The following is a 12,838-nucleotide window of genomic DNA, read 5'->3' as shown; positions in this document are numbered from 1 at the left end:
AAATTTCATTGGTTAGTTTGCAGGTAGTTTCCCTCCCTAGGTCTTCTGAGAGTCCACAACATTAGGAAAGAGACAGAAGAGAGGATTACAAGATTGGGGAAAAAACAAAAAGCTCAATGTCATGTGCACCCGCAGCGTAGAACATGCTCTATTTACACGAGGCAGTGGTGTAGTGAAATCATTCTGCCCTCCCCCACCATGGGTAACCATTTGTATCACTATACATTTGCCCTGATGCCACAGAGCCCCCGTAGGCCTTCAGCACCCTAGCCATGAAGGGTCTGCAGGAATTTCTGCTACACCACTGGAACAAGGACTATGCTCATCGTGAGTAGCGTACCGCACTAAATGAGATTCTGAGAATGACAATCAAACCAAACACATTATGAATGCCGATTGAAAATATTGATAAAAGGGTTAGAAATTGCTATCGGCAGGGACGTGGAAAGAGATAAGGGGGAGAATGTCATAAATGGGCAAAGCAAAAATAGATCTTAGTCCCTTGTACAGCAGTTCAGCCACTGCTTGTTATAATGGCTCAAAGATATGATCGTAATACCCGTCAAGCTCTCAACTACCACAATCGCTTTAACCGTGAAATGTTGTTTATAAAATACATCATTTCCAACCAACTCTTCTCTGTTTGCTTGCAATAGCCAAGATCCTGTTATAACTGTGCTTCTTATAAAAAGAGTTTGACTGTAATATACTGCAAACTAGCTATTCTAAGTTGAATTACAGAACAAGCTTTACATTTTAACTACCTAGGATGTAACATTTCTTACAAAACTGAATATGCGGTCAATAATAATAATAATAATAATAAAAAACAACACCAACCAACCAACCAACTTGAATTGAGGAATGTGTGCAAAAACCAATAGGACAATAAAATAATACGAAAAAAGACAATGATTAAATTTATAATGTGATAGCAGTAAAATATTAAAAAACGTCTATCTGAGGAAATTAATTCTTTTAAGAATGTCATAGAAAGTATCAATTAAAAAATTAAGAACAAAGCTAAAAATAAGAATCTAGTTTTTAGTGATATAGACCTACACTGTGCACATGTGTATGTATATGTATGCACGTGTGCACACACGCACGTGCACACACACACAGAATAAACCCCCTCAAGTTGGATACCCCTACATCCCGGACACCCATCTATATTAGACATTTTTAATTGGAACTGGCAAATTACCTATAATTTTACATCTCCACAATACCTTATATCTTGGACAATCCTTTTGCTGTAAGCTGGACAGGTTAATGCACTTAGCTTCAATGCTTTTCAGAACATTTAAGCTACATATTTTGTTGTTTTGAATTTCTGACCAGATGAATGCCTTCTAACTGGAGAATTAGCTTATGGCTGAGGGTGGGAGACATTGAACCCATCATTGGAATGCAGTGAAAGTTTTATAGTATTGGGGACACAGTTCTAAATCCATCAGCACTGTGCTTGCAGTTCGGTTCAAACTGTGTTAACAGAAATCTCTCTCTCTATACAGAGAGAGCCAGAAGAATATTTACAAACTGTGTGCATGTTCCAAGATCAAAAATAAGCAAAAATGTTCCTATGAACTTGGGGTCGCAAATGTTTCATTTTTGAAATAATAGCCAAAAATAAGTTTCAATGAATTGACTTTATATCACAGTGCATCCAGCTTCCAGCAAAGATTTTCAATTAACGTTTGGGCAGGAATTGCTGGCGACATGCTTATTGGTCCACACATGCTTCCATCGCGTCTAAGAGGACCTTCATATCATGGATTCTTAAGAAGACACTTGCCACGTCTCCTTGAAGATGTACCATTGAATACAAGAAGACAAATGTGGTTTATGCACGACAGAGCCCCAGCACACTCTTCCCATCGCGTCAGATATCCCAATGAACAGTGCGCTCAGCGACGGATTGGGCGTGGTGGCCCAATAGCATGGCCACCGAGGTCACCGGACCTGACTCCATTGGACTTTTATCTGTGGGGTCACATGAAGTCCGTCGTTTTTACAACACCCATAAACGATGATGACCCTTTGGGAACGTGTGCAGAATGCATGCCAGATGATTCGAGGAAACCCTGGTGTGTACGAACGAATTCGTCAGTCTTGTGTACGTCGTGCTCGTGCATGTGTGAAGAATGGAGGAACAACCTTTGAGCATCTGTTATAAAGAAACATCCCTGTCCTTATACTTGGCAATAAAGGCATACTTTGAAAATTATTTTAGGTTATTATTTCGAAAATAAAACTTTTGTGACTCCATGTTCATAGGAACATTTTTTCTTATTTTTGATCCTGGAACACGCACACGAAGTTTGTAAACATACTTCTGACTCACTCTGTATAAACAAGTTAATTTACTCACCTGCCACTTTCTAGAGCTGTTGCCAACTCAACAATAGCTGGAAGATTGTCAGAATTTGCACTATACACACCAAGCATCTTGATCTTTTGAGCCTTATCTGGCAAATCTTCACGTAACTGGAGATTCTGCAACACATATGAAAATTATAAATCTTTTCAAAAAGCAAAAATTATTGAAGTTCTATCCTGATTAATATTTCAATTCCCAGCCTCATTTTAACCAAAGATGGGCAGTTAAGACTGCTGACATTAACAGCAGCTAAATATCACATCTTAATATTGTTAATCAAACACAGTAAACACGTGTTAACTGTAAAATAACACGACTTATTTAACAGTGACTGGACAAACCACATTCACTGGGACATCTATGAAATTCATTAGTATTTGAAGTTCAAAGTTTTTCAACTTTCAAATTAAACCTACATTACACCATCCATTAAACAAAGCTTAATTTCCAAATTTAATCAATGCTTCAGAGAATAATTAACATTTTGAAGGTGAAGCTTGTCTAAATAACATTTAAAAATTATTTTCTTATCTCAAAAAGACACAATTCTCTATTACAAAGATCACTTCATCAAAATTGTTTATAGATATAATCACTGCTTACTCTGAGAATCATGTAAAAACTATAAATAAATTCTGTGAATAAAGAATTACATGGAAGTCTGGTATATTTTATATTAGTCCTTTTTACTTTGGCTTAAGGTATCAAATCGACCCTGGCCTCTGCCCACCAGATACAGATGATTGCTGAAATTTTTTAAACCCTCATTAGACAAGAATCACACCAGTCCATTGCAAGGCCAACACAATTCAAGTATAATTTAGGATTAAGATGATCATGAACTGCAGATCATGAATCACATGGAAGTTTGATCTTGTAGTCTGTTTTACATCACAGTCCTTGTTTTGGCTTTACTGCTTCCCTGCTTATCCTGAGGTATCTTAGGTTGATATATAGGATTTGAGGTTTTCATGGCAATGTGTCTGAAGATGGCTGTCTTCTGGGTTGTTGCACTGTGTAGTCTGGTAGAAGTTTACCGATGTTTCAGAGGTCCTTGCTGCCTCAATCATCAGGGCAATGATGGAGGCAGCAAGGACCTCTGAAGTCAGTAAACTTCTGCAAGACTACATAAAGCAACAACCCAAAAGACAGCCATCTTCATCTTAGGTTGATGATTTTTTTGTGGGGAGGGAGAGAGAGAAAGAAGGGACAGACAGATAAACAAACAAACAACCTGAGTTATCTTGGGATAATATTTATTCTTCCATCCTTTTTTTTACTAAAACAAGTTAATTTGAGTGATGAAGAAAATACACTCATCAGACTCTTAGGTGTTAGTAGAAAACAGATTACTCTACTTACATAAACCTCACATATTTATATATTTTTACACTAGATTGCATGTGAACAGGACTTTTATGCTTCTGCAGCACGTCATAAGTTCCTGTGATACTTGCAGTGAGATCTGCATGCTGTGATTGTGAAGAAGTTAATATCTATAAAAACAATGGAATGTGATAGCAATACTTATGAGAACAGAAGTGAAGTGGAAATTATCAGTATTTCAGAATCTGACACTGAAATATCAGTGTCAGATTGCAATGATTTCAGTTCAGACTCTGAGATTTTAATAGATTGTAACCATTCTCCTCTGTCCTTGCTGATCGCAGCTTCCACAACAATGTGGTTGGTAATGATTGTTGGGTCCTAGGGATCTCTTAGGGTTCTATGCTCAGTTCAGCTAGTCGGTATGCATCGACTATCTCATTCGGTGTCACAGCCAGATTGAACACTCGGATTGATTTGGATGGAACACACTTTATTTATGACCTGCCTGATCGTTGATCTACATATGCTGATCACAAGACACGCAGTCTAATTCTTGATGTTTTATACATTGTTAAGTTTCACAATCCTCCCAAATGCAGAGCCACACACTGACTTCTCAATCACCTCCATTCTTAATACTCTAGCTTGCAATCTGGCAATCTAATCTTGAATAATCCTCTGGGGCCAAAATAGCCCCCTTTTATACTGTAAGCACCCTTATGGCTCCACAACCAATATTCCCAGCTTTGCCCAAAAGGAAATGTAACATCAACTCCTATTGGTGTGGGTCAAGGTTCAGTTCGAAGGACCTCCCCTTTCCCAATCAATCCTCAGGGAGTTCCTCCCACACACTTAATTCTAAAGGGCATGGCTAATGAGTGGCAAAACCCACTTGGGCTAACAGCAGGTAATTCAGGTACAAGGGAATTTCCAAGTCCGAAAATTCCTAAAACCTCTGCCTTCCCATGTACTTCAGGTACCCCTACATCACTCAGAATTGGCTATCCATTTCTGATCCCAAGCTTAAAATATTCCAGAATATAAATGAAATACAAAGGAATCACAAACTGACAAAATAAAAGCAGGACAATAAGTGGCTAATACAAAACCTCATGACCTAGCACATAAAAGTTGGGTTTTCTTACAAGTATAGAATTAGCATACACCAGTACAGGGATTGATGAGGGGTTACAAGATGTAGCACAAGTGTGACAGTGAATTGAGGTAGGCATGTCTCATGCTCATCCTGCACTATACTGCTTTCCATTCACAGGCTCATCATCAATGAAATTTGAAGTAGTAAACCAGGAAGAAGATATGTTACAGTTTTTCATGAACTGTGAATCAAGTATCACATGAAAGTATGTTCTTATAGTCACAGTCTTTGTTGTTTTGGCTAAATGTATAGACCTGATGACCCTGACCTCTGCCCCCCAAGGCACAGATAATTGCTGGGATCTTCTAAACTCTTCTCAGACAAAAAGCACATCACCCATTGCAAGGCCAACACTAAATATAACTTAAAATGCTTTAAAGGATTAAGATGATCATGAACTGTAAATCAAGTATCACATGGAAGTCTGATCTTGTAGTATATTTTGCATCACAGTCCTTGTTTTGGATTAAAATATTAAATCTGATTTCTCTGGCCTCAGCTCACCAGGCACAGATAATTGCTGAGATTTTATAAATTATCATCAGAGAAGAAGCACTAAGATAATGAAACAGACCATTACAAGGCCTACAAAATCAAAGTACAACATGCATAGAAACATCCATGCCCTGAATAAAATTCAAAACCCACAATCTCAGCATGTGGGTGACCTGATACTATGTGGTCACAAGTACAAATTATCTATCTCTGCCTGTATCAAACGTGATGCTAGTAGAATGAATTTTTGCACTACCTACACAATTTGTGCATTTGTATTCCAAACCTTTTATGTTTATGTGTTGTGTATCAAGTAACAATGTCTGTATTTTTGGAAATTAAGTAACTTCACTTCAGTATTGTTTTTTTAAACTAAATCCATCATTTGGTATACTGAAATAGAGCACCTTCTAGTGGATCAGCACAGTAGGTTTTATCACCTGAAGATAGAGCCAGCCCTTAAAATGTTGTGGCTGAATTTCTGTACACTGAACGATGGATTTATCACCACCACCAATACTGAATGTAACACACTTTTAAACTGTCTTGCTATGTAATGATTCTGCATTAACTAGCATCATGGTAATTAATGATAAAAACTGAGAAAGATTATCATAATGACAGAATGGCTGGCAACATTTACATATGGCTGATAGAAGGGAAACACCAAATTCTCAATATAAGGTTCACCTTATATCCGATTCTTGGGAAGCGGGTATTAAAACTTGACAGAAGCAATTTATAAAATTCTTTGCAATGGTAATTTAAAACACAGAAGGACCCTCAGTGATGCACCTAGACCGAAGTATGACTTGGTGGCATTAATGAACCCATACTGTGGGATGGTGGTAGAAAGGAAACAGTGGATTGAAGTCACATCTGGAAAAGTGATGTAAATTTGAGGGCAACATAATAAATAACATTGTCCAACAAATTTTTGGGTCATTTCTTGTTATGGGCATGAAAGTAAGTTTACCTTATAAATTTTGGGGTACTCAAAATGTTAACCCCTGAGCGTGCGACTCAGTAAAGTTATGCAGGACATTTAAATCCCTGGCTGTGTATGTCAGTAGTATTACGCCAGGTTGTAAGCCTAAATTTAACAGCCCATAAGTATGGAACGATTAACTCCAGCGCGATGAGGTTTACACTGGTCTGTTGTGAGAAAAATCCTCTGTAAGAAGATGTGGCAACCCTGTTGCCTTTCCCTCCAGCAAGTACCTGGGAGTCTAAAAATAAAAGCCTGGCCTCATACTTACAATGGAGTGGCCTTCAGCAAGTTGTGCCTTGACAGAGGCCCAAGTAGAAGAATTTCTAGCAGATGACTCTCTCAGTGAATACAGTTCTGATGAAGATCGTGTGTTAGAAATTGATTACGCACAGTTGGTGACACCCGGAGATGACGTTATTAGTGATACAGAAAGTGACAATGGTGGCGGCCAAATACAGAAACAAATCGTAGAGGCAGTTTCCAGCAAGTTTGTGTGGAAAGATATAGATTCATTTACTCCTTCACGGGAAGCATTTTGTAATATATGTGGTCCCCAGTCCGACACTGCTGAACTAGATGTCATGGGTTTTTTCGAAATTTTTTTTGATATAGCTCTTGTACAGCACATTGTTGTTGAAACCAACAGATATGCTCAGCAAGAAATATCAAAAAGTGCCCATCCTCTCACATTTCACTCTAGGATTAGGAAGTGGCAAGATGTTACAGTGGGCGAAATTTACGTGGTTTTGGCTGTATTTATGGTGATGGGCATTGTTCAAAAGCCTACACTTAGATCTGACTATTCAAAGAACCGGCTGCTGTTCACTCCATTTTTTCCTGAAACTTTACCTCTGGAAAGACTAGAGCTAATAAACAAATTTATGCATTTTGCAGATAATAATAAGGAAAATGAATATCAAGGACCTCCTAAACTTTTCAAAATTTATCCAGTCATTCAGCACCTAAATAACAAGTTTCAAAATTTGTATCTTCCATCCCAGAACATTTCGATAGACGAGTCCTTGACTCTATGGAAAGGTCGTTTGTCTTTCAAACAATACATACCCCTCAAGGCTGCTAAATTTGGCAAAAAAAAGTTTGAACTATGCGAGTCTAGTTCTGGCTATGTGTGGTCTTTTCTCGTGTATACTGGAAAAGGCATGGAACTGGCGAATCAGTTTGACTGCAGAAACAAGCTAAACTGCAGCAATTGTAGTCACACTGTTAGAACCTCTTCTTGGTCGTGGACACACAGTGTGGATGGACAATTTCTATAATTCACCTGATTTGGCACATTTCATAAAGTCCAAAAAAACAGACTGTGTTGGGACTTTACGTGCTAACAGGAAGAATGTCCCTCCTGCAGTGAAAGATAAGAAATTGAAGAAAGGAGAGCACTGTGGTCAACACTCTGGCAATGTGTCAGTTCTCGCGTGGCAAGACAAGAAGAGAGTCACCATGATATCAACATACCACAAAGATGATATGCGTGACTGTAAACAAAGCCAACCGAGAAGAGATAAAGCCTCTGGTAGTTCGTGACTACAATAAACACATGCTGGGAGTTGATCTGAAAGATCAGATGCCCCAGCCATACTTGCTGGAATGAAAGAGAGGGACAAAATGGTACATGACATTGTTCAAGAGATTACTCAATGTAGCGATACATAACGCAATGGTCATGTATCGGTCTGTTCCACAAAAAAGTGATAGTGGAACCACGGTTCCGGAGACTTTGACGTAAATACGTCTATACAGAAAGGAAGTTTATATATTGGCTTTATTCTAAATATTTCCTTTATATATGCTTTACAATTGAGATAAGTTTGATTAACACATTGCTTATTTAATTTGAATTAGTTACGCTTAAGATGGGTCTGTGGTAGCTGAAGGTAATGTAAAGTAATGTAATGTAAGGTAAGGTAAAGTAATGTAATGTAAGGTAATGTAATGAAATGTAATGTAAGGTAAGGTAAGGTAAGGTAATGTAAGGTATAATGTAATGTAATGTAAGGTAGGGTAATGTAATGTAATGTAAGGTAATGTAAGGTAAGGTAAGGTAAGGTAAGGTAATGTAAGGTAGGGTAATGTAATGTAAGGTAAGGTAATGTAATGTAAGGTAATGTAATGTAAGGTAAGGTAATGTAAGGTACGGTAATGTAATGTAAGGTAAGGTAAGGTAGGGTAATGTAATGTAATGTAAGGTAGGGTAATGTAAGGTAAGGTAGGGTAATGTAATGTAAGGTAAGGTAAGGTAATGTTAGATTATAAAACCATCTTTTAAGAGGATTTCAGTGAAAAATTCATAATTATATCTCATATAGTTCAAAAGTTATGAAAAAAAAAGTATTTTACAGTAAAATTTAAATGGACATTTAAAAAATATCTGCGCAGGACTAGCAGAAAAGTGGTTTTTAAATTTGCATGCTCAGGGGTTAATAGTGCTTAAATTGGCAGATTGGCTCTTGTGTTCCAAAAAAACTAGTTTGTTATGTTTATACAAGGTATTCTTTATTTAAATGGCAGTGAGATATAGCTACGAACATACCTTTGTCAAATATAGCGCCTTTTCGCCTTTCACTTGTATTTAGCTTCTGGAGCATCCCTTTTCACCATCCAAGAATAATCAGCTAACATGGCGGCACTCCATTTGCTTTTGTATCTTTGCTCCACTGTTGAGATGTCTTGATGGAAGCGCTCACCATGTCTGTCACTGATGGCACCATAGTTTAGTGGGAAGAAATCCAGGTATGAGTACAAGAAATGCATCTTCAATTACATGTTGCACCCCAGTTTTTCATAAGAAGTCATGAGATCTTCAACAAGCTGTCTGTAGTTTCCGGCTTTAACATTTCCTATAAAACCAGTTGAAACATTTCGAAAGGCTTTCCAAGCTAATTTCTCGGTATCACTAAGGATATATTTGAACTGTTTGTCTTTGAAAAGTTGCCTTATTTGTGGACCAATGAAAAGGCCTGCCTTAATCTTCTCTGTAATAAGTCTTGGGAATTTCTCCTGCAAGTATGTGAATGCAGGGCCGTTCACGTTCAAAGCCTTCACAAAATTTTTTATGAGCCCCAGTTTGATGTGTAGTGGTGGAAGCAAAACTTTACTTGGATCTACCAGAGGTTCAAATGCTATGTTCTTCATTCCAGGTGTTAATGCTTTTCGTTGAGGACAACTCCTCTTTTTGTAGTGTATATCCTTGGCACGGCTATCTCACTTGCAGAGAAACCAACAATACTTACTGTAACCCTTTTGTAAAAGTAAAGTAAAGTAAAGTTTGTCCCACTATACGCCATGTAGGCGTTTGGGGTGAGTGGAGGTATAGCTCCTCTCTTTCTTGACCTCGGCACTAGATGGGGGTGAGTGGTCAGCATCACGCCCCGGCCGTAACCCTTTTGTAGTCCTAACAAAATGGTGATTACCTTTAAATCACCACATATCTGATATTAAAACTTCCGGTAGTGTACACTTAAGAGGATGTTCTCCATCTTTGCATATGTTTCTTGTTTGTGGACGGTATATGCAATAGGTATTGAAGGCAGCATATTTCAATTGTGTAATAACACAGCCTTAAGGCTAACCTTAGAAGTGTCTATAAATAGCTGTCATTAGACCAGCAACATCCATACAAACAGTGAGTTTACCTTTTGTTTGATAGAATTTATCATAGTCTTTATTTTTCGAGTATGGAATGTTGCCACATTCACTGAATGATCCAGAAGATTCCACTATTGTAGCCTCGAGGCCAAAAGCTCTGCCTTGTTCTTCAGAAGTTCAAGATCCCTGATGAGGTCATTCTGCTCACTTTCTGTGATCTTATGTGGTTCAGAAGTATAGCGGCTTGTACAAAATGATGGATCCCTTGACGTAGATGGCTGCTGTACTACTTCGTGTATATCAAGCTCAACATGAACATCATCAGTGTCTTCATCTTCATCAGAGTCTACAAAAAAACTTTTGGGTGGTTCAGGAATAGGTAGTAGTTCACTGTGAGGCACTGGGCGACAGTTGCTGATCACGTGATAAGAGTGTGGTGGTACTATAACTGATAATAATGTAGAGTAACTCGCTAACATGAGACCCCAACCGTAATTCGAAAACAGGAGCCAACTGACAAATTTTAATGTGATTTTCATGTTCAGCAGCCTAAAATTAGTCAAGATTGGTTAGTTTCGTTTTCATAACATTTTATGGGTTGACTAGTTTAATTTTACTGTCAAGTAAAACTAGAAGTACTGCATTCCTATGAATGCTATTAGTTCTTAGAATATGAAAATGCTTCAAGTCATGGTATGGGTGACTCCATGAGTAGTGTTTATCAACCTGGATCTTTGCCAACAGAGGTCAAAACATTGAGGAAAAATGCAAAAGCTGACACTGAATGAAAGTACTGGTACTTCAGCTGGCCAGTGCCATTGAACATTACACTGTTGTAAAAGGGTTCAACAAAGGACTTACCACATACAGTGCTTCCAGTGCTCCGAGCAAGGTGACCAGCTCACTCTGCCTGAAAGTGCTATGTGATGGCAGTATCAGCAGTGGTGCCTTGACACCTGATTTCAGAGCCCTGGAAGTAAACCACATGTAACAACATGAACACATTCAATGTCAGACATATTTTCAAAATGTGCTCTCTGTTATTTTTTATACTTTGTTAGCCCTGATGTTCATGTATCATAGGTACAAACGTAATACTGCAAAAGCTAAATGCACTAAACATACACTCAGAGTCAGATTTTGTTCTGTCTTTCGTTCAGTATTCACAACATTATAAAAATAATCATACAAATTGTATATCTTTACATGGTCTGTACAAGAACACTTCAAATTTGACCTAAAACATTTTCCAGTCATTTCATGAGATGGGATAAGTGTATATATGTATACCAAAAGACTGCTTGATATGTAACAAGTAATCTTACATGCATTCATTTATTAAAGGGACTGAACACTGTAGTTGAATGGTAAGCACTCCTGCTTTGTATTTGCTCAAATCTTGGCCCACAGACTGGATATCCGAACTAAGGATTTCACATGCTTTCCAATTCATTATTCACTAATCTTCACTTCATTTAACACTGTGTAGTCTGCACTACTGACAGCACCATTAAACAAACCACAAATAAATAAATAAATTTACTGACATACCGATAACAGCTCTGAATCAAATCTGAACCATATATAAATAGGTGCTTATAGTTTATACAATGGACTGGGTCTTTGACAATCTGATTTTTAAAACATCTTTTAATGTAGCTCCCACTCACCATCAATAAAGATATGTATAGTAAGGACCAAATTACTTGTGAGTTTTTGCCATGGGGGTGAAGAGCAAGGTGATAAGCACCTCCACACTTTTTCTATCTGTTCTCCCCAGCCGTTCCATGCACCGACCAGGACGTGCTGAGTGCAAATATGTACAGCACTAGGGAGCTCAGCTAGCAAGTAATCTGGTCCCTACTATACATATCCAGCTGATGTGGTGCTGTGATCATAAAAGTGTTAGGTATACCAACTCTACTTGAGAAAATGTTTGCACATGAGTAATGGAATGCAAATGTGATTTAAGTCATACCTCACCTTGCAATTCCTTTCTTAGCTGCCTCAGAGAAACTCCGGACATCAGCATAGTCATTGTTGAGTGGCCCAGTGGGTGAGCTTATGATGCGCCCTGCTGGCAGGTCACATGGCAACACCGCAACTTCAGTGTCCAGAGCTTCGTCAATCTGATGGACAAAAAATAATGGAAGATATAAGCAGGGCACTTGGCTGATGAAAAAAAATTAATATGCAATAGAAGGAATCTGTTAATACACACACAGACACACACTAACAGAGAAAAACCAAATAAGAGAAAATCTTAAAATAATTCAAGAGACAGGTTAAATTACAGAACATGCAGCAACAAAATTTCCTACACTGATCCATCAACAACCCCTCCTTTCACATTTTTCTTTGAAACCAAAGCAATATGATATCTTTCTTTAGCCGCTTCTGCCAAGCAATGCCAACATATACAACATACCCTCATGTTACGTGTCAAGTTTTGTCCCTCTGAGAGTTGTTACAAAATGCCAACAATGATAAAAAATTAAAAGTTACTTCTAAATCACAGACAAGCATTTGTAATGCAGGCTGTCCTCCCAAAAATGTTAGATTAAGTTACAATTTAAATTGAATTTAATTTTTTAGTTTAATTTCATTTTTGTCACCCTCGGTGGACTAGCGGTTAGTGTGCTTGCCACTAGACCCAAGGTTTGCGGGTTCAAACCCGGCTGAGGTCGATGGATTTTTAAGGGTGATAAAAATCCGTAGCACAACATCCTTTGGAGGGGAAGTAAAGCTGCTGGCCGCATGTTGTAGATTTATGACATGTAAAAGAACCCTGCAAGCATGAAATAGATGCTTATTGGCAAAATTCAGTGGCCATATTTCTCACCCATGTCTCTCCTGATTCTCTACTAGATGGCTCCAGTAG

General features: G+C 38.1%; 1 protein-coding gene across 2 annotated transcripts in view; it reads right to left on the bottom strand.

Moving 5' to 3' along the window:
* Dip-B (Dipeptidase B) overlaps positions 1-12,838 on the bottom strand; it is a 51,804-nt gene that overhangs the window by 24,358 nt on the left and 14,608 nt on the right. For both annotated transcript variants that reach the window (XM_022060947.2, XM_022060945.2), the window contains exons 3-5: positions 11,941-12,086; positions 10,819-10,927; positions 2,375-2,499 (exon numbers count right to left, since the gene is read on the bottom strand). In XM_022060947.2, the coding sequence (XP_021916639.2) occupies positions 2,375-2,499; positions 10,819-10,927; positions 11,941-12,086 (380 nt within the window). The remainder of the gene's footprint in view (positions 1-2,374; positions 2,500-10,818; positions 10,928-11,940; positions 12,087-12,838) is intronic.

The sequence above is a fragment of the Zootermopsis nevadensis genome, unplaced genomic scaffold (assembly GCF_977971745.1).
Source record: "Zootermopsis nevadensis isolate Lab colony 2312 unplaced genomic scaffold, Znev_1.0 Znev_ptg000012l, whole genome shotgun sequence".
NCBI classification, from domain to species: domain Eukaryota; kingdom Metazoa; phylum Arthropoda; class Insecta; order Blattodea; family Termopsidae; genus Zootermopsis; species Zootermopsis nevadensis.
Note: the sequence above shows the minus strand (reverse complement) of the source record. Positions and strands in the feature narration are given on the sequence as shown.